Source organism: Rhinatrema bivittatum, chromosome 1, assembly GCF_901001135.1.
Source record: "Rhinatrema bivittatum chromosome 1, aRhiBiv1.1, whole genome shotgun sequence".
Classification (NCBI taxonomy): Eukaryota; Metazoa; Chordata; class Amphibia; order Gymnophiona; family Rhinatrematidae; genus Rhinatrema; species Rhinatrema bivittatum.
The window spans coordinates 532,224,343-532,246,564 of NC_042615.1; the positions used below are offsets into that span (position 1 = coordinate 532,224,343).

General features: G+C 43.7%; 1 protein-coding gene across 4 annotated transcripts in view; it reads left to right on the top strand.

Moving 5' to 3' along the window:
• Window positions 1-591: 591 nt before the first annotated feature.
• Window positions 592-22,222, top strand: part of JAK2 (Janus kinase 2) — a 419,848-nt gene continuing 398,217 nt past the window's right edge. The window contains exon 1 of one of the 4 annotated variants that reach the window (XM_029613659.1): window positions 592-944. Coding sequence is in view for 1 of the 4 variants with exons in the window: in XM_029613636.1 (XP_029469496.1) it covers window positions 1,172-1,280 (109 nt within the window). In the remaining 3 variants the exon portion in view is untranslated. Of the gene's footprint in view, window positions 945-1,086; window positions 1,285-22,222 lie in introns of those variants that run through there. The other 3 variants (XM_029613675.1, XM_029613636.1, XM_029613667.1) reach the window with 3 other exon arrangements.

Below are 22,222 nucleotides of genomic sequence, written 5' to 3' on the forward strand. Positions count from 1 at the left end.
CGCCTAATATCCTTGCACCGGCCCTGAGACACTCCTTTGCACCCGCTGGACAGCAGACCCTCCAATAGGCAGATGTGTTCATTCCATCATCGTGAGCGCAAGAACCAAACACTGGTTCACCTCAGCGCCCAGCGCTCATTCAAAGTGACTCCGATCCCGCTGTTCTTACAGCATCTTCTCCATTTCCCAACCCGGTCCTTCTCCAACGCCTCGGGCCTTCCATCCCTGACCGGAGCTTTCCTTCTCCGACAGCACCGGATGCACATTCATACGGATCATGCAAAAAAAAAAAAAAGAACACTACTACTCTCTGCAATAAAGGTGAGTAAAGGTTTCTTACCCCACGCAAGTTATTTTATGCAAGCCCAGCGTTATTTCAAAACAGAAATCATGCCCGACGCTCTACTGCCAGGAAGAACGTTGATACACACAGCCTCTACTTCTGACAGTAGCGCCGGGGAACGCATGCGCAGCAGCAGTAGTGTGCGTCACTGCGCGAGCAGAAGCCGCAATTGGCTGGCTCTCACCGTGACGTCAGCGTGTCGGTGCGCATGCACGGAACACCGCCCCCTCGCCTTTCCGCGGTGGCGGCCAGAGCCGAATGTGGGAAGTGAGGAGAGAGTTGTGGCTCCTCGTCGGCGACAGCACGGTGAAGAAGTCGCTGCACGAAAAATAATAATAATAATAAAAAAAAGAACACTTGTCTAAATGTAAAAAGTAGTCTTATTTGGTGGGGAAGCCGTCTATTTGTGGGAGCATTGTTGTTGCTGCTGCTGCTCCTCCTGTCACCCGAGGGGAGGCCGCGCTAGCCGTAGATGCAGATCCGCCGCCGCAGCAGCAGCAGCAAAGCCGCGCTCTGAGACCCCCGGCGGCGCTGAGTCGTGGCCGCTGCGAAGGGGTGTGAGCGTGGAGGAAGCCCAGAGGCTGGAGCTGCCCTGTCCGCGGTGAGTACCCGCCGCTGTGGCGACAATCCGGATTTTTTTTTTTTTTGGGGGAGGGGGTATGTGTGTGTTGCCTTCCCTCCTCCTCCACCACTCCTGATTCGTCTCTTCAGCCCGAGACGCGTGAGAATCCCGCTCGTGGTAGCGTCTGTGCATGCTTGGGGGTGCAGTTATCCCGCCACACCTCCTCTTGGCGTGGTGCAGACGCGGATTTGGGTTTATAGGTGGTGATGCTGCGAGTCCCTGTCGAGGCAGGGGACGAGGCCTCCGCAGTGCAGGAAGGGGGTGTGCGTGTAGGAGGATTAGGTCTACTTGCGTGTGAACCCGGGATAGTCCCTAGTGAGTGAGTAAATATAGTTGACGCACCATATCCATGAACTCCGGTTCGGATTGGAAAGGTTGAGGTTTCGAGTCCCCTAGTTTCCTTGATTAAACGAATCATCCTTTCACGGAGTTTTTTGGTTTTTTTTTTTTTTTATCGGGGGGGGACGACGACGACGACAACGTCTGTTTCGTTTTAGGAATGCAGGTAGTGAAAATAACTAGTCGATAGGATCGTGCCTGGTGGCGAACACGCATGACGTCGGGTTATAGTTTCTTTTTTACTGTCTTGTGGCGTGTTTTCGGGGCCAATAGTTTATTTATTTTTTTTTTTCTTTCTGTGACCAGAAGAGGGAGACGAGCAAAACATAACCTACTTTTACGGCGCAGGACTGCAGATCATACAGGAACATTATTATGTATCTTTAAAATTATTGTAGAAAGGTCTACATCTGTAAAATTGATTTTATCCCAGCGGAGACGATATCAGAGCCTCCAGTTCTAAGTCCTATATTCATTAGCAAATGAGTAAATAGTTTAGCACACTTCCCTAAGATGCTATATTAGTCCAGACATATGTGTTGCATAACAGGTTTGGTGGCTAGCACTACAAAAATAATTAGCAATGTGAAATATTGTCTTTTTAGCCGGTTTGATTGTTTACATTTGGATTAGTAGTGGATATATAGTTGTACTTGTTTGTAGATCTTAAATTGAATGATTGAGATCTGTGGTCTTGCTCTTCTCGCATAAGAGCACATTATGAGCACGGACAAAATTACAAGAGTGGGTTTGTTGTCTAGTGAAATGTTTTTTTTTCAGCATCTGTGGAAAAGATAATGCATCATTAACCATACTTTTTGTTCATACCATTTCTTTTCCTGTTTCTGAGGAAACGTTTTGATGATTTGACTTTTGTGCTTTAAGTTTTTTTGACTGAAGGAAGAGAGAATAGATTTCACTGTCCCCAGAGATCAAAGAAGTAATTGCTATCAAGGAGAGATATTTTTCACACTGGGGAGTGCTAAATACCAGAAGATTGAGATGTGACAAATGTATATATGTAAACAAACTTTTAACCCATTTTATAGATAATGGCTTACAAAGATTTATCCATTTTTAATACTACCAAACCACAAGATATCAATTTAGTAAATCACATGAAATGTGCATTGTAGTAAATGTAACACAAAGTACTTTCAGTCCTATTTATATTTCATTATAGAAATAAAAGTTAAGAAATTAAAACCAAAAAAGTAAACAATTTATATAAGGTAATACTTTTTTTGAGGTTAAAATTAATACATTTCTTGATTAGTTTTGGGAGCTAATACTCTCTTCCTCAAGTTTGACTTCCCTGAGGGCCTGATTTAATGAAACATGAGCAGAAAAGATTTAGCTTCTGATGCAGTAACCTGATGGTATGCTAATATATTGGGAGTTTACAAAAAAAAAAAAAAAAGCATGTTATTCTGACAATACACACAAAAAATTGTTTAGCATGCATAAAAACATGATTTCTGTGAATAAAATGTGTATATAAAACATCATTCCTACCTATTGTTTACCTTTTGTTTACTTGAATTGCTACCCCAGTTATTCTTGTTTATTGTAAACCGATCTGATATGGTTATTTACTATGAAGGTCGGTATATAAAACTTTTAAATAAATAAATAAATGTGTTCTGCACATAAGCCCTGAATACAGGAGCCCTGCACCATGGTTCAGCCCCATAGACTTAACACTCCAGGATCTTTATGTTTCTTTGGAGGGGGGAGTTAAATTTCGAGCATTAAGAATTAATGTTTACATGGATTTAAGGGAGACTACCAAGTCAAAGAATGGCTTTGTTCAATAACTCTCCCAGACTTTCCGAAAATACCTGGTATACTAGTAATGCAAAGCAGGGCTAACTTTAACTTGTGGGCACCCATAGGAAATTGGGAAGGGAACCCTGCTGTCCTTTATAAAAGTGCTGGCCTGATGACAGCAGCAACTTTGAGGAAGGAAACTTAGCATGGGGCCTGCCAGCCATCATGTACTCAGAGGATTTCCATAGAAAAAAAAAAAAAAAAGCATGTGCAGGAGGAAGAGCAGGGCCTCTGCGCTGAGCCTAGCGCACAGATTGAGTGCTTGGATGTGCGTTTTGGACACGCTAGGCCAGGGGTCAGGAACCTTTTTGGCTGAGAGAGCCATGAACGCCACATATTTTAAAATGTAATTCCATGAGAGCCATACAATATGTTTAAAACTAAATACAAGTAAATGTGTGCATTTTATGTAAGATCACACTTTTAAAGTACAATAAGTCTCTGAAAATATTACACCAGGCCTTAAGACACCAATACATCTCTTATTAGGAAAACGGACCAAGTCAGGCTGCTATAGAGTCCTACATGCCAGCAGAAAACCTCACCTGAATCACGTGCTGACCCTCACCTAACATAGAATAAAGAGACCAAAACACATAACTAGAAGCATGTAGAAAAAACTGAATTGGAAACTGCAACAAGCCAGAGTCTCTGTATGCAGTGTAACAAAGGAAAAAAGAAACATCACCCATCTTTATAAAACAAATCAAGAAATATAAAATCATCAGCAGTAAAACTGTACTAACAAAAAGAACATATTTCGAAACAGCTGATGAGTGGAATATCCAATAATTAAAAACTCATATAAAAAATTTCCAGATACCAACAAAATATTTCAAAATAGCAGACACAAAGACCCAGTAATGAAAAATGATACAAAAATTTTTTTTGCTCTGCATACCTGGGAACGTTTGATATCCAGGTGTCCTGAGATTGTTCTGAATTAGCAGGAGGAGGGGTGGTTTGCTTGGAACTTTCTCCTCTCTGTCACATACCAGCGCTCTCTCTCACACTGGCTCTCAATTTCACACCTATACACACATGCTCTCAGTCACTCACATATACACATGCTTTTTCTTTCTCACTTATATAGGCTCTTAATTACACATTTACACACATGCTGTCTTTTTTCACGCTTACACACACACACACACAGGCTTTCAATCACATAAATACATGCTGTCTTTTTCTCTCACACACAGACTCTCATTCACATGCTTACAAACATGTCCTCTCTTTCTCTCATTTACACACAGGCTCTCAATCACATACTCGCATGCTCCATCACCTAAACCAGCTCTCAATCACACACAGACACACATGCTCTCTCTTACTTATACACACAGGTTCTTAATCATACATACACATGATCTCTCTCACACACAAAGGATCTCAATCATACACACATACTCTTTCACACAAACAGGTTTTCAATCACAAACTTACACATACAGGTTCCCAATCGTAAACTTACATTCATGCTCTCTCTCTCACAGGCAGGCTCTCAATCACAGACATACTCTCTTTCACATATACAGGCTCTCAATCATTCACATACATGCAATCTCTCACTCACATACACAGGATCTCAAACACACATGCTTGCTCGCTCATTCACTCTCTCTCTCCCCCACCCCGGGAACTTGCGGCAGCAGCAGCCTCCTCCCAACGCTAACCTCCTTCATTTTCAGCCCTCGCGGAGGAGAAGTCCCATCGGCCGCAGTTGAAGCTCTTCTTTATTTTCCTCCAAGCCGCGCTGCACAGTCTTCTTTTCGTCGGACCGACGCTGACCACACTAGCGTGTCTCTTCTTCCCGCGCACGCACCCGATGCTCACCACTTCCTCTTCCGGGCCGCGGGGGCGGGAAGAAGAGAGCATGCCGGTGCCGCCGACTCCAGTTATTCTGCAGCGTTCCGCCCGGGCTGACAGCATTTTAAGCCCGGGCAGAGGAGGACCGGGGAGCAGCTGGGTCAGCGGGGGACTGGAAAGTGTGGCGACACACTGATTTAGATTTGTCTGCGAGCCAGATGCAGCCATCAAAAGAGCCTTATCTGGCTCGCGAGCCATGGGTTCCTGACCCCTGCGCTAGGCAAACATCCGATGCAATAAGGGAATTAGCTTGTCCAAACCAGCGCGTAGCTAATAGCGCTTATCGCATGTAGATGAGGCTATAGCTATTACCCCCGATGCAAAAATTCACTGTGCACCCAATGCGCACGTTTTAATGCAGAAAACTTATCACCACCCCCAGGGCTGATGTCAAGTCTTTACATGCTCCGATCTGTCTGAAAAATGCCCCATAAAGCCACAGAAAAAGCCCAAAATACTGCTTCCTGTGGTTCCTCCTACTTAATATCGGGTCAGTACTAAGGAGGAGGAACTACAGGAAGCAGCATGAGAAAAAGATCTTGCCATTAATTGAGTGTCCATTTTCCTAACCCGTGGCTGCGAGCAGGTTAGGAAAACCGATGCATAGCCACATCTCCTGGCTGCCCGATGCCATGGATGCTCTAGGGACGCACATTTATCTCCAGTGCATCTCTTTTAATGCAGCGGCTCATGTGCCTGTTGCATCACGGTTGTGCTCATTTTCAAAGAACGTGTGTCCAGTTTGATACACGTTTTTGCGCGCACTTTATTGCATCGGCCTGTGAGTGTGCAAGAGTTGGCAGGCTCCATGCTGAATTTCCTTTCACCGATGTTGCTGCTGCAGTTGGGCCAAAGCTGGCGGGACTGGATGGATTGACGGCATGGAAGCACTGGTGGCGCTGTCGCACCTAAGAAAATGTAAAACCATAGGTAGTTACCACCATTACCTACCTAAATCCGGCTTGATGCAACATTAAAATTCTAGGATCTTGGAAAAATATTATAGCAAAACCTACTGTTTAAGGAGGATCGAGCTAAATCAGACTGTTATAGGGAGGTTGTGGTAGGAGGAGAAGGGTATCAGTTGCTAGTGTTATTGGACATATCACAGTTCCATGACTAGTGTGGTGGTTGTTAGTCCACTTGAATGCCCAGATATATAAAGATTAACAAAAACAAAATATATATAACTTGATGCCTTTTCATTGGACTTACTAATACATTTCTTGATTAGCTTTCAGGAGCTGACACTCCCTTCCTCAAGGCTTGATGTAAAATGTGTATTCAGCAGAGTGCACAGTTTTAAGCACAATTGTGTGCATAATTTTTGTGTGCAAACTTTTCTTCTAATGCTGGAAGGAGTTTTGAATGTAAACATGTACATACTGGTTAACAACTGGTTTGTAAGTCAAATGCTAATGAAGGCATTAGCAATTACCCACCCAATGCAGAGAGGTGTTTCCTTATCCTGCTAGACCAGTCAATACTTTAGGGATCTCCCTTTTCCGCAGCTGATTGAGACAGAGGAGACACCTCCCTTGTCCCTTTTTTTTTTTTTTTTACCTCTTGACTCACTCACCTGTTTATGCAAATAATTTTATTTATATATATTTATATAACTAAGGTCCTGAAAGTTGATTGATTTGTTTGGCCTTCAGTCAGTCAGGTAAAGACAATTCCTTGATTGAACAAATACTTTGATCCTCCTAATCTCTCAGGTTCTGATTTGTTCTGTGTGCTTTCAGTGCTATTCTGAAATATTGGTCTATTTTAAATAAATGTTAATTGATTTTGGTGTGTTAATTGAGGTGATAGTATCCAAGACATTGATACTAGAAATGCTGTTTTTGTATTTCTACATTTAATATATGTATGGACTTGTATGACATGCATTCTTCAGGGACTCTTTCATGTATTTATCATTATATATATTCAGCTAGTTCAGAGCACCTTAAAATAAATAAGAATATGAACCTGTTTAATGAAAGCCAGTTTAAAGAGTGAAGTTTTGAAAATAGTCAATTGTCTGAAGTCTAGATGTCTTGAATAAGTTTATGTAAAGCAAAAGAGGAGCAAACATACCATGTATTAATGTTAATACCTAACGTAAAATCATGGGTGAATGTTTAGATTAGCATTCAACAACAATCGGTACTTGTGTAAAGTTTTGAGGCATCAAACATGGAGCTTCACCACTATAATTTTTCTGGTAAAGCACTTCACACCTTGTCATCATATGCCAGTCTCTTAAAATTTTTCTGTTGTAGATGACAAGGGATGGAGTGAAAATTATAATGGTGAAACTCCACGTTAAATAAGTTTATTCCATATAGTTAAGGGGCTAGAAAAAAGAGGGCTTGGAAATGGGTGTGCAAGAGATCAATAAAGTATGATTACGGTAGCTATATGAAGGGGAGTATGAGGGAGATGATGATCTATTGAGACCAGTGTGCCTTTCGCAGTATTGTTGAATGCTTTGAGTTTTAGAAGTTTGTGAATTTCTTTAGGAAAACAATTCTGAAGTCCTACTACAAATTTTCCTCAATTCATATGTATTTCGTTTGCTGTCCAGTTTGGCCTCTAGTTATTTTTTTAACCTCGTCTTAGTAAAAAGACGTCAACAAGAAATGCATTAATCTAGTCAGTTACAGAAACTGATGCATTTGAATAGCTTTTAATCTAGTTTTTTTTTTTTTTTTTTTGTAAACTGATCTTATAAGATCACTTTCTATCACCCTCCCCTCAATAACTTTTGAACCTTTCATCCAATTACATTCAAATTCCTGCCACAGATGAAAGAGCATTCAGAGACCTCTGACTCACATTTCCCTGTGGCTAAAATGTCTCTATTTTTAATGCCTTCTTTTTTGTTTCTGTAGAGCAGGGGAACCTCCAGTTCTTGAGGGTTGCATATTGATTGGTCTTTTTGGGATATCCCTAATGAATATGCATGAAAGAGTTAGCATGTAGATTTCATTAGGGAAATCCTCAAAACCTGGTGTGCAGTCCTTGAGAATAGCAGATGAAATCTCTGGAAGACGACAGCACATCAAGTATTTTGAAACCTGCCTTGCTATTGGTTAATGCTTGTGGTCACCAGCTACCTGCATTTCTGGCCCGCTTTCCTATAGCAAAGCCCTGTTTCTAATATTAAATGAATTTTATTTTATCGATTAGTACATCATTAATCCAGCAGGATAAATTTTTATTAGCTTAAAATATTACCAGTTAATTTACCAACTTAATTGGGACATATCTCAGTCCCTATCCACATGTCTTAAAAGGAGTTAAAATCTTTGATACTAGTTTATTGTATTTTAGTTATTTTCTTTTAAAGGTTGTTACAAAATACACTTTTGGCAGGATTGAGTAGTACCAATTTTGTCTTCAGCAGTCTCTTTAACTGAGTTCCTACTAGGATTTCTTCCTATTCATTAGCTATCCTTCCAACACAAAATAGTCTTTCTCCGAGGACAAGCAGGATAGTAGTGCTCACACATGGGTGATATCATCGGATAGAGACCTGCATGGAACTTTGATCTCAAAGAATCTAGAACTTTCAAACATGCCCTACTGAGCATGTCCAGCTTTAGTCATCACCCTGCCCCCTAGACAGAGTCCCTCATTCTCTCTATGGTGGCGCTCAGTGGTTGCGGGAGCCGTGTGCTCATGGTATTCAGCTTTGCTCTCTTCCTCACAGTCTTTGTAAGTGATTTTTCTAGCGCTGCAGCTGTTTTCTTTCCTTTACATTACTGTAGTTTTATTTCTTTTCCCCCTTTTTCCTCTCTCCTCTGTCTGCCAGCTGCACGATTGGCCTTAGTCACTGTGCAGTCTGGCAGAGTCTATTTCTTCCCTTTTTCAGAAAAAAACAAAACAATGTACCTGCAGTTTAGTATATATGTCCTCTCCTTGATCTGTCTGTTTTTGTATCTTTTGTTCAAAGCTGACAGGACTGACTGAGTGTAGTCCGTGGGTGATCTGTATAGGCTGATTGATTGACATCGATGGAGGTCAGAGAGAAAAGAGATCGAGGATCACACTGTGTATGTGGGGGGGAGAGCTCATCCTCCCCATACTCAAAGGAACTACTCTCCACGAGCAGGAGCCCTGGATGACTTAGCCTTCTCTCTTGCTTGCCGGTGATGGCAGTGCAGTCTCCCTGGGAGAGAGGGTGAGCAAGAGCCTGGGCAAGCAGCTTGCTGCCGCTCCTTCGGTGCCATGCCCAGTAACGGTTACCTGTGCACATCTGTGTCCAGCACGCTGTTGATTTGACATATCGATGTCAGGACCGCGTCAGGAACCAGGATTGCCATTGAGCAACATGGGCACCCTTGACGCAGAGGTGCTGGGATGCCCTTGATGTCATTGAGGTGTGTGACCGATCTCAATACCATAAGGGCCTTCTGTGCTGTAGGCATCGATGTATGTGGAGTCTCGATGCACTGGCATCGACACCTTGGGCTTCGATGTCGTGGAGTAGTGGCACAGACCTCTAGCACTGGGGACCACGTCTGCCATTGAGTGCCATGGTTACACTTTATGCTGTCAAGGCCAACCTTGATGTTGACGCCCTCAATGCCTTAATGCCCTTGAGGCTGCAGTGCCACTGATGCCCTCGATTCAATTGAGGTGCATTGGTGGCCACCCTCAATGCTGTGTTAGTACGTGGCAGCCCTTGATGCCGTTGAGGCACATGACCCTGATACCATCGGGCGTGTTGGCTACTGATGCCTTTTATTGCCACTCTGAACTATATCAAGCACCACCAACGAGGTTCTGGGATCGCCATTGAGCACTTTGGTCATCTTTGAGGTGTTGTCTGCTGGGGCTCTTTAGAGCCCTAGAGTGTCACTGGAGCCCTTGGGTGACAGGGATTTTAAGGCATCCTGGTACGCCGAAGCATCCAAGCACAGCGGTCCGGTGCCCTTGGGGCATCTTGGCGGTGTCTCGACGGGGTTCTGAGGAGCACCGTGCTGTCCCACAACAGGCTATGGCAGTTGGGCACCATGGATACCGATGATCTCAGGGGCCCTGAGCCATTGGGATTAGGGGGCATCAGAGGCTCCACCTGAATTCGTGTACTAGTGAGGCTATCATTGTCCATTGCCGCTGGCAAGAGTCCATAGTGCGCGATAGTGCTATGGACTCCATAGCACTATTGCGCTTACCAACAAAGGGTCACATCAAGGGCACCAAACACGGCACCCAGGGCTTCAATGGTGCTTGACCAAACCAGGGTCAGCTTGACTGTATATAGCGCCCATGCTCATCAACCACCCAGAGGCGCTGATAGAGCCCCTGGTGCTTGAAGGCATCAATGGACCGGCGGTACCCAGGATGCCAGAGTAGCCTGCAGGCAGAAGCACAGTCACCACAGTGGGCACCAATGGATTTGGTCAGATACTGCGGGACATAACCACAGGGCTCCATGGGCACCATCTGTTGGAATGGACTTCACTGTTGTCGTTCCATGACTGAAATGAGTGAGCCATTTCCGACGCAGTTTCAGGGGCTGTGTCCAGTCTCCTGGAGCGTTCTCAGGTACAGGGGGGTGATGCTGTAGAATGCTACGCACCACCATTCCATACCCAGTGCACCGGGATACCGTTGTCTCACTGTTCACTCCACTGTGAGTTACTGTGACAGTGGAGCGCAACGTGCACTCGGATATGTCAAGGCATCTACTCAGAGTTCCTCGGGCGATGGCAGGCGGCATTCAAATACGGGACTTAGGTAAACAGATTGAAGAGAATCTAACAATGGAAAAGCACATAAATAAATTAACTCAGTATATTTCAAACTGTTTACTACATAGACTGAAACCATTGCTGGCTCTCATAGAATTCTGCACGGTCCTGTAGACCCTCATCTTCTCAAACTTAGACTACTGTAACTCACTTCTACTTGGAGTTTCCAACTTTTCTAAAAAAAACAAAAACAAAAAACTACGACTATTACAAAATGCCACAACTAGGCTCTTAACAGGTTCAAGGAAATTTGATCACATATCCCATTCATTGATAGCTTTTCTTTGGCTACTTGTACAATCCCGCATCAACTACAAAGTCCTAACATTAATACACACAACCATCCATTCTGACAACTCTGGTTTGGTAGATGTAGCTGTACAATCATACAGGCCACAGAGATCATTAAAATCTCAAAACAAAGACTGTGCCATCATTACAGAATACTTACCTAATAGAAATAAGAGACTGCATGTTCTCAATAGCAGACACAAGTCTATGGAACTCTCTACCTGAGAACATAAGATTAATTCCAGAAACAAAGAAATTCAAACATGACCTAAAAATATGGTTATTTCAAAATGCCGGTAACCTAACTTAAAATCACCTGAACACAGAGCATGCACCCTCAAGGACAAAGGCATTAAGAATCTATCTTCTGGACTAAATGCCTTATCCCAAGTATATGTCAGTTTTTTTAATGTATGCTGTTTGACCTCATTAAGTCAAAGTACAATATGTACCTCATGTTGTAAACCATTGTGATCTTTATTTGGAGTCACGGTATATAAAATGGCTAAATAAATAAATTCACCTTGTCTGTGCAGTTCCTAGCCAAGCCAGGGATCTGCCATCGTCACGTCATAGTCTCTGCCTCCTCATCAATTCTGCACTGCAAAGTGCTGGCGGGGAAGGAGTCATCGCACACACACTCTTATTTGCCTTTTGGCAGCGTGTAGCCTCCTACTCCAACAAGTGGATACCACTATATGAGTACTGGGCAGCAAGTTTTTACAGAGGAGGACTCTTTTTCCAGGTGCCCTCTACTGTATGGGTGTGTCTGTGTGTGAATTCCCCTCATGGCGAGCACAACAGGTGCCACAGGTCTGCCCTGGGATTGCATTCCTTCTTTAACCGTAAAGGGAGTAACTACCTGGAGGGTAGTGTCGGGAGTCCTCTCCTCCCTCAGAAGAGGAATATGTCTTTCAACCTCCTCCCATGTCACAGACCCCTTTTGAGGAGAAGCCCCTGAAGCTCTGTCCCTGGCATGTTTATTTTTGAGCCAGAGTCCCAATTCTTTGCATTGGTGGGAGGCTGGGGAACAGCAGCAGTGGATGGACTGTTTTTGCTGGGGCTCCTACGTTGACTATTGTGGTGGCCTACCCCTTCTGAGGGTAGCTGCCAGTGGTGGATTGGTCATTTCTGAACCTCCGCAATCAGTGTTTGTAACTCAACTCTCAAATGGAGACTTGTAAAGTTTTTGGGATTGGGAGACCCTGATTCCCATTACTCCTCTTCCTTCAGGAAGGGTAGATTTGACTGAGTTCCAGGGCAACCCTTATGTGTTCCCCTATCGACACCCTACTAGGGGTGTCCCTCATTCTCCGTTCCCAGGGAAGGGTTGTCTCTACTTCTGACTAGTGGTTGCTTTCTGTTCCTTACGAGCTCTGAGAGCCAGTCGAGCGGTAGCGCTCTCCGGTCATTCTAAGACACAGCCAATCTATTTCGTGAGGTAGCCTTTCCAGAGTAGCTCCCAGGTGAACCTTAATGGTTTCTCCCATCCAGGAGTCACCTGGATACCTGCTGAACTCAATGGGCCACTATGGCCAGTCATTCTCGCCTGTGGGACCCTACCTCAGTGAGGAGGATTCTAGTACATCTAATTGGCAAGTTTGTCTTTCAACCTATCACCATACCCATGGCTGGAGGGAGCTGAGGGTTGAGGAACCCCGCAACAGGGGAGTCCTAGTTTATGCAATGATTGTTTCATTACTAGACTGTGTGCTTCCTTGGGGGAAGTATTTGCAGCCATGCCTGAGGCATTAATACCTAAGCCAGGTGCTTGGCAGTCTGCTTCGAGATCCCCCTGGCCCTCCCCTGGTTTTGCGGCCGGTGAAGAAATCCTGTTCAACAGGGGTTGCATTTGCAGTAACCCGGCTTCCTGTCTCTTAGCGGAGTATTTCTGGATTTCTTCCCTGGGGAATTCGCTCTGTTTCAGATGTTCCAAACAGTCCGAGGGCTCTATCTCGGTGGGCAACTCCCTACTGCAATTGGCAGTGAATTATTCACTTTGGGGTTGGGATTATACAATAATGACTTGTGCTTACCCCAGCAATCTAGTGGTCTGCCTCCTTGTGTTCTTGCTTCCTCCGACTTCCAGTTGGAATGTTGGGGGGAGGAGAGGAAAAGCTGAGGCATTCATGGTATATCTTAGTGTATACCTGCAGGGAAAGATACACCATGTTTTCCCTATATTTTTGTGAGAAAAATATATATTCTCTCACGCACAATATATTGATTAAAGGGAAGTAGCTAATTGAAAATCAGACAAGAAACAAGACTATCAACCCAAAGTAATAATAAAGTTCATCCAGTGTAAATACACAAAAAAGATTTTTTTGTCAAGACCTCATACAAGGGCATACAATTTCATGCTAGTTAGTACAAATAATAACTATACCAGTGGTATAATCATAGGTCTTATTTTAGCATTCTTTTTTCAATATGCTCGCGTGAATATCGTAGTGCAAACATTGCAGACATTTTGCCAAGTCGGCTCTGTGAATATCCAATTACCACAATATAGTATAGCCACATTGACACTTAGCTTAAAGTGTTGCGTTGTTAGAGGTAATGCCAGAGACTAGGTCGTGAGAATAGAATATGGAGACTGGCCCCAACACGGACCGTGTTTCGGCATCTGATGGCCTTCTTCAAGGGGCAAATTGTATCTATAAATTTAAAAGACAATATTAGCAACACCACAGTGTAAACAGTGAAGAATTCTGTACATACAATATGACATCATGGAAACTGATGTGGAGGTATGGCAGCAACATGTTCTAGACCCGTAATGATTCTCCTCTACCGGAGGGGCCGCTTTGGCGCCATTTTTGTATGACATAATGTTCGATTGTTCGATGTAATTTCCTACTTTGGTTTTATGTAAACCGACGTGATATGTACCAGTACATGAACATCTGTATATAAAAGCTCTTAAATAAATAATAAATACATTTTTAAAGGGAAAACAGCCAATGAATGTGGCCGCCAGGACAAGAAGTAAAATGATGTCATTCGTTGCTGGGACGCAATTATAATAAATACCATTCAATGGCTGCCTTGAGTCCGACAGGATGTGTACTATTTAAACAGAAAATCCAACGCTGTTCACGATAATTTAATATCTTCTGGGGATCACCCCCCCCTCACCGACAAATGTATTCTGTCGATGACCCGCCACCTCAGATCCCCAAATACATGTTTATTTTCTAGACAGTGCTGTACAATAGGAGCAGTAACTTTGCCGGTATTTAAACAGCTCCGATGTTCAATTAATCTAGTCCTGATAGATCGTTTTGTCCTTCCCACATAAATTTTATTACATGGACAAATTATAATGTATATAACGTGAGATGTAGAGCAATCTGAATAAAAGGAGGCAGAATGTATTTTGCCAACATTATCAGTTCATGCGACTCCGTCAAGGGACTGGGGGCACACAGTACATTTATTACAAGCCCAATGGCCAATGGGATCTTCATTCTGTGATGTGGCGTCAAAGTTTGAAAAGGAATGGGTAAGCAAGTCTCACAGGTTCTGACACCTACTGTATGCAATTAAAGGAGGTTTAGAAAAAAGCCCATGTGTTTTCAAAACATGCCAGTATTTCCGGATGGTCGAAGAAATGGCCGTGGATTTAGTAGAATATCGAATTGTGCATACTAGAGGCTGATCTTGCTGATGTACTGATGTATCCAAAAGGAGCCACTCGTGCTGGGCATTAGATGCCCTCTTCAGAGCTTTCTTGATAACAGATGGAGGATACTCGCGATGTAACAATCTGGATGCAAGAGATTGTGCCTGTGTGGAAAATTCTTCCTTGTTAGAGCATAAACGACGGGAAGGCTTTTCTTCAAACTATATGCGTGATAACTAGAAAAGTGCAATAACGTATTTTTTGTACATTGTAGTGACAAAGTGATCTTGAGTCCGGACTCAGGATCACTTTGTCCCTACATTGTACAAAAAATACGTTGTTGCACTTTTCTAGTTATCACGCATATAGTTTGAAGAAAAGAATGCTAAAATAAGACCTATGATTATACCACTGGTATACTTATTATTTGTGCTAACTAGCATGGAATTGTATGCCCTTGTGTGAAGTCTTGACAAAAAAATCTTTTTTGTGTATTTACACTGGATGAACTTTATTATTACTTTGGGTTGATAGTCTTGTTTCTTGTCTGATTCCCTATATTTTTGCCAGGCTCTAGCCATTACTGCCCTTAGCTTTTCCCATTTCACTAGGTTGCTCAAATTGCCTTCCTGCTCACCTGATTGATCCTGATTGACAGGGTACAGTGTGGGTGAGCTTCAGACTTAACTTCGCTCCCTGCTTGGGAGTTGGGCTTGCGATCTTATTCAGGGGGTTATCATTCTTCCTTTGAAACTCTTAACGCTGCCCTGCATGGTTAGCTAGGTCTGGTGCTTTGGCAAGTAGGGTCTGACTCAGGGCCTGCTGTTTTGCTGATTATTCTTCAAGCGTAGATTTGGCCTTTCTGCCCATTGTGCCTATCAGTCACATGTGGGCACTCTTCTGCAGAGACATTTTGTCCTTCAGATGTCAGTGGACCACAGTTTCTTTCTAGGGAGTTCTTGGGCCCCATTGGGTTTTCGGTTGTCATCTAACGCCGAAGGAAACTGAATAGTCTTCGTCCAAGAGTCTTTCTCTTGTTACATCTCTAGGCTTTTTCCTGAACCAGGAGGTTCTAGATCTACTGTTGTCAGGGTTACTGATCCGAAACCCTGCTAGTAATGTTTTTTCAGTGATGCGAAGTATTTTTCTTGTTGGTGCTCCCATCACTCTGCTATGCTATGCTATGCTATGCTATGCATGAAGGTTTTGTCTGCCATTTCTGTGGTTTTTTTGTTTTTTTTCAGAACCCAACTCTTCTCTAGCCTGGACCTCTTGTGGGGTCGGCTGCCTCACAGGTAAAAGGGAGATGGGTAGTGCTTCTGCACTGTGCGGTTTCCTGCTTGTCCTCTGAGAAAGTAGAGTTGCTTACCTGTAACAGGTGTTTGAGGACAGCAGGATGTTAGTCCTCACGAAATCCACCCGCCTCCCCTAGGAGATGGTTTCTCCATGTATTAGTTATATCATGGACTGAGGGACGCTGCCAAGGGGGCAGGGTGATGATTACAGCTGCACATGCTCAGTAGGGCATGCTGAAAGATCAAAGTTCTGTGCTGGGCTTCATCCAATGATGTGTGACTACCACCATCCTGCTGTCATCGGGGAAAACATCCATTACAGGTAAACAACTCTGCTTTCCTTAAGATTAATAGCATAATTTAGAAAAGCCCATTTTAATTAGAGTGAGGCCAATATTCAGTAGGCTGTTTAGTGGACAAGCTATCTGGCTAAAGTTAGGCGGATAACTTGTCCCGTATATTGAGTGGGAAAAACATCCTACTGAATATCCTTGTTTAAAGTTATTCGGATATCTTTAAAGATATCTGGGTAAGCAGCACTGTCAGTATCAGTAAAAAAAAAAAGAAAAAACTTCATCTGTAAATTGTCCAGTCTTACCCATTGTTCCTTAAACCCCAAACATTACTGTCTTCCCCCACACCCTTTCCTCGTTTTTAATTTCACTATTTTCAATCGCAAATTCCCTGGACTTTGAATCCCCCTCCCATCCCAGTCTCAAATGAATTGGAATTGTTTGAGTGCTAGAAGCATAAACTAAGCATAGTTTGGGCTGCCTGTCAGATACAGCGCTGGAGCCTCTGGGAGCAGGTGAGCGACTTGGCAGAGATATTTTTTTTGCCACCAGAGTGGGGGGAAGCTATCAATTCATTTGAGTCTATGGGAGAGGTGTAAGTTTCAAAGTCCGGGGGGGGGGGGGCGTGATTAAAAATCCTTAAATGAAAATGGGAAAAGGGTGTGGGGATTGGGGTTGAGACGGCCCAGTAATGTTTGGGGTTTGAGGAATGCTGGGAAAGACAGGGCAATTCATAGATAAGATTAGAAGTTGCAGGCCCTTTTGTTTTTTTAAAGTACTGACAGGGTAAGTAGTGCTGTCGGTTATCTTTTAAAGATATCTGGATAAGTAGCAAGTTATCCGGCCACGCACAGCCAGATAACTTTAGACCTGCTCTACAGTAAGTCTAAAGTTATCCGGCTAGCCTAGCTGGATGTACCCGATATTTGGCTAGGTTAGCTGGATGTCTCGGCCCCTCCCCAGAATGCCTCTGGAACATCTTTTTTTTTTTTTTTTTCATCCGGCTACATTATAGCTGGATAACTACTTAATTTAGCCAGATAAGTGACTGACTATGCCATATTTGCTGTTAATATAGAACCCAGTATGTCTAAATCTGTTTTCTATTTAGCTTCGTAGGACCTGTATGTATTTTCAGAGGGCAAGCATGATGTGTAGTCCTCGCATTTGGGTGACATCTTTTGATGGAGCCTGGTGCAGATGCTTCTGTAAGCCTTTAACATACCGTATTTTTCGCTCCATAAGACGCACCTGACCATAAGACGCACCTAGGATTCAGAGGGGGAAAATTAAAAAAAAAAAAAATTGTGCTAAACCGGCTCTGCGTCTGGGCGTCTTATGGAGCAAATTAGGGGAGTGCATAGTTTTTTTTTTTTTCTCCCCATTTTGTTTTCGGGTCTGGGGAGGGCCATTTCGGTCCACTCCCCAGATCAGAAAATTTTTCTTTCTGTGGGAACCCCCAAAACCCCCCCCCCCATCCCTTTAAATTAACAACCTCCACCCCCCTGACCCCCCCAAGACCTGCCGAATTAATTTCCTGCAACCCCCCACCCTCCTGACCCCCCCCAAGACCTGCCGAATTAATTTCCTGCAACCCCCCAAGACCTGCCAAACGTCCCTGGTGGTCCAGCGGGGGTCCAGGAGCGGTCCGGGAACGATCTCCTGGGCGTGAGCCGTCGGCTGCCAGTAAACAAAATGGCGCCGACGGCCCTATGCCCTCACTATGTCACTGAGACCGACCGCTGCTATTGGTCGGTCTCAGTGACATAGTGAGGGCATAGGGCCGTCGGCGCCATTTTGTTTACTGGCAGCCGACGGCCCTATGCCCTCACTATGTCACTGAGACCGATCGCTGCTATTGGTCGGTCTCAGTGACATAGTGAGGGCATAGGGCCGTCGGCTGCCAGTAAACAAAATGGCGCCGACGGCCCTATGCCCTCACTATGTCACTGAGACCGACCAATAGCAGCGGTCGGTCTCAGTGACATAGTGAGGGCATAGGGCCGTCGGCGCCATTTTGTTTACTGGCAGCCGACGGCTCACGCCCAGGAGATCGTTCCCGGACCGCTCCTGGACCCCCGCTGGACCACCAGGGACGTTTGGCAGGTCTTGGGGGGGTCAGGAGGGTGGGGGGTTGCAGGAAATTAATTCGGCAGGTCTTGGGGGAGTCGGGGGGGGGGGGTGTTTGTTAGATTTTTGTTTGGTTTTTTTTTTATATTCGCTCCATAAGACGCACATACATTTTCCCCCCACCTTTGGGGGAAAAAAAGTGCGTCTTATGGAGCGAAAAATACGGTACTCTGTTCAGCATGTGCAGTATGACCCATGTTGTATGGAGGCCATCTCAATCGTCATTTTTCTGCATTTCTTTTTAAACATCAGTATTTTCTTGCAGACCTTGCAATTCTCATTCCATGTCTTAGTTTTAACTAAGTAGATTTTACCGATTGTTTTTAAGTTGTGTTTTGATTTTTTGGTGTTTTTTTAATCAACTGCCAGGTACTTGGACATCATTGCACTAGGCAGTGTTGGTCAAGGTGGTGTTTTGGTAATATTGAGCTGTTTGATTTTTGCTTCGCTTGTATTTCATCTGATGTCCCAGAAGATGAAGAAGCCTAGTGGCTTCGATAGGTGCCCCTGGATCATGGATCTTCATGATAGATGTGTACTTTGCCCGGGGGAGGACCACGGTTCTCAGGTTGTTTCACATACAGAAAGATGACCCCTAGAGAGAAATTTGCATACGATGGAGGCAGTGCATATAAATTTAGCTCATTCATTGTGGATATCCTGAAAACCTGACTGGCTAGGTGTGTCCTGAGGACTGGCTTGAGAATTCCTGCCCTAGATGATACTGTTCCTACTGATTGCTGATAGTTAGGGACCTTCGTTTTTAGTCTTTATTTTAATTGAGAATTTCACTGTAGCAAAAAATAAAAATCTGTGAAAAATGACTTTGTTATAACAAACAGGAGAAAAATCATTTTTCCACTTTTTTTTTTTATAACATTGAAATTCCCAGGAAAAATAATATAAAAATTGAAAATGATGGAGAAGCAGGAGAGTAAGTTTAATTCATGGGCTTCTGCATCAAGAGACCCAGGAATTGCACCAATTGCTGGCAGTGCATCAGATTCAAGAGGGCATTTATATCCTTTGACATCAAACGCCTATAGGGGCCAGGGAGGTGGGCATTTATACATCTCCTTCCAACCAAAGAAAGTGAAGGTTTTGCATGTTTTAATTCTGTTCTGGCATTGAGGAACGCCAGTGACGTGTGTTGAGAGAAGGCCAAGAAGCATTAGTCTTTGTCTGTGCATGATGCTGGCAGCTGGAAATTTTGGCTGTTACTTTGGATCTCCTGAAGCATTCCCATAGAGAGGACAGCTCAGTTGTGTATCATTCTCATACTTTAGGAGTCTAGATGCCAACCACTACTTTTAATTGAGCGACACAGGAAGATGTGTCCTCTCCTCAGACTTGCAGTATTGGTTTCAAGTTTTTCTTTTCTTTTTTTTTTAATTTTAAAGGGAAATTGAGCAGAAAGGTCCAGGAGGCTTTGGACCGAAATATGGCAGGCACTGGTATCGGCATCTGTGGCCTTGCAACGCGAGGTCCGACCTATGCTGGAGACTCTTAAGAGCATCTTGTGGCTGAGTCAGATGCCAGTTTTCAAAGGGACATTGACATCTGTATCACAGCACCATTGTTAATTTCTAGTGCATCAAGAAAGAAAACTTATCCATCAGGGTCTAAAACCCTTGTCTGCTAGCTAGATGCAAGCTCAGTCCACACCGCTTAATTACCATTCTTGCTCTGACTGATTATTCCAGTAGGTGTGCTTAATGTATTTCTCTATTCAAGAGGAGGTCAACAGGTTGCTCCTTGGACCCCTCCCTGTCTCCCATAGGAAAGGAAAAGATCTCTTTTGCAGGACCTCATCTTCATCAGTTTTGTAAAGAGAGCAGCCTATGCCATTCCATTTGAATTACAAAAGGAGGAAGAGTTCAGGGCACAACTGCGTGACATCCTCCAGTTCATGGATCTTACAACTGCACCCCCCCACCTTTTCCCACCACCAAAGAAATTGTGGCAGTGCCTATCTGTGTGATCTTCTGGAGATGCAGATGAAAATGTGTGGGAGAATCCCCTCTGTGCTTCTAGTGAATAGGAAAGTGGATGCGCCCAGTAGGCTCCCTTTTTTTGAGAAGTAGTAACCACCTTATCAGTCATTTGTTGTCAAATGTGATCTGAAAAAGGCCAAATGGTCTAGAATCCACTCCTGTGTGCTCCAGGGAAGGATTCTTATCTTATCAATATTGGGAGGAAGAATTGCCAGGGAGCTATGCTCGGTGCTCGCATGGCTTCATATGAGCTCTTTATGAGTCAATACATGTGAAACACCCTAAAAGATGTGAAGAGTTTGGCAGAGCATTTTCCTTGGGATCTGCATGGTGCTCTGGAGTCACTAGTGAACATGGGGATGGATTGTGGCAAACAGGTAGTCTGATCAATTTTAAGTGTTTTCGAGATCACGTTGAGAGTAGGTATTAGGAGTCGAGGTCTCACATAGCTGCGTGCCTCAGACAAAAATGTACAGGACAGGGAGAATCAGGTTCATACATCCTGTGTCAGGAAACTATTCAGATGTGGGACTGTTTCTCAGGAAATCATTCTAAGGGCCATATACCTGGCAGACAGGATTTAGTCAGATCCTGGAACCTCCCAAATAGTTCCTGGACAGGGCAATGGCACACAGATATTTCACAAGTGGATAACATCCGTAGTAGATCTGTTTTGCATCTCCTCTGAGCACAAAGCTCCTGAACTTCTGCTTCAGAAGAGGGATTCAAGGCAAGCTAGCCTGACGACTTCTACCTAAATTGGGGAAAGGATTTTCTATATGTCTATCCTTCAGTTCCCCAGTTAAAACTCAGAATCAGGGGAATCACGACTTTCATAGTCCCTTATTTTCCAAGGCAGTTTTGGTTTCTACTTATGTGAGAGATGTCAACCAGGAATCCAGTCAGATAGGGGAATTGTCCATCTTTCATCACTCAGAATCGAGGAATGCTGCATCACACCAACTTCAGTTCCCAAGCCTTACAGCTTGAATGCTAAGAGGGTAGCATTGTGTTCCTTTAATCTGTCGATATGTCCTATATTTTTCTGGATTCTAGGAAGAATTACTCAAAGAAATCCTAAGGTTTGAAATGGAACTCCTTCCCTGATCCACTCAAAAACTGCTTGAATACTTTCTACATCTGTCATGTATAGATAGCTATAGAAGAGCTGACATGGTCCTGCACAACTCAGTGATGTGGGTTGTGTTGCGTATGCTCATCTGAGCATGTAAAAAAACTTCAAGAATCTTTTGTATAATCTTACTGCACATGTGAAGACCCCCATCCTTCCGTCTATGGAGAACAGGTATTATAGGTAAGAAGCTTTCACTTTCTGTGCCTTAATTGGCTGGTTTTGTTGCAAAAACTATAAAAGGTGTCATAGTTGAGTACTAGGCAGTACTACTATTGATTTCTACAGTGCTACTGTATGTACGTAGCCTTGTATAGGTACATATGAGAGAATGTAAGCTCTAGACAAGGGGCATGGTTCCTTGGAACTTCTTAATTTGTTTCTCTTACAGTGAGCATGGTTAAACTGGAAGGTTAAGATCTGAAAGAACCAGGATTTAAATTTTAAAAGAAACATCCAAAATGGTGAGTTTTTAGGTGGGACATGAAAGCAGCCTGAAAGAGAGAGAGCATGAGATGCCAGCTCAGGAAGGTTGCTCCAGGCATCCTGCATAAAAAGGTGGGAAGAGTACAAATAAAGAGCAGTTTACTGTACCAGCTGTGGTTGCCTGCCCCTATGGGGGAAGTAGTTTTTACAAAAGTGTGCTGCATTTAATTTGTAGAAGTCTCAATCTTTATAAAACGCTTGACCTAAAAACAATTTAGCTTTC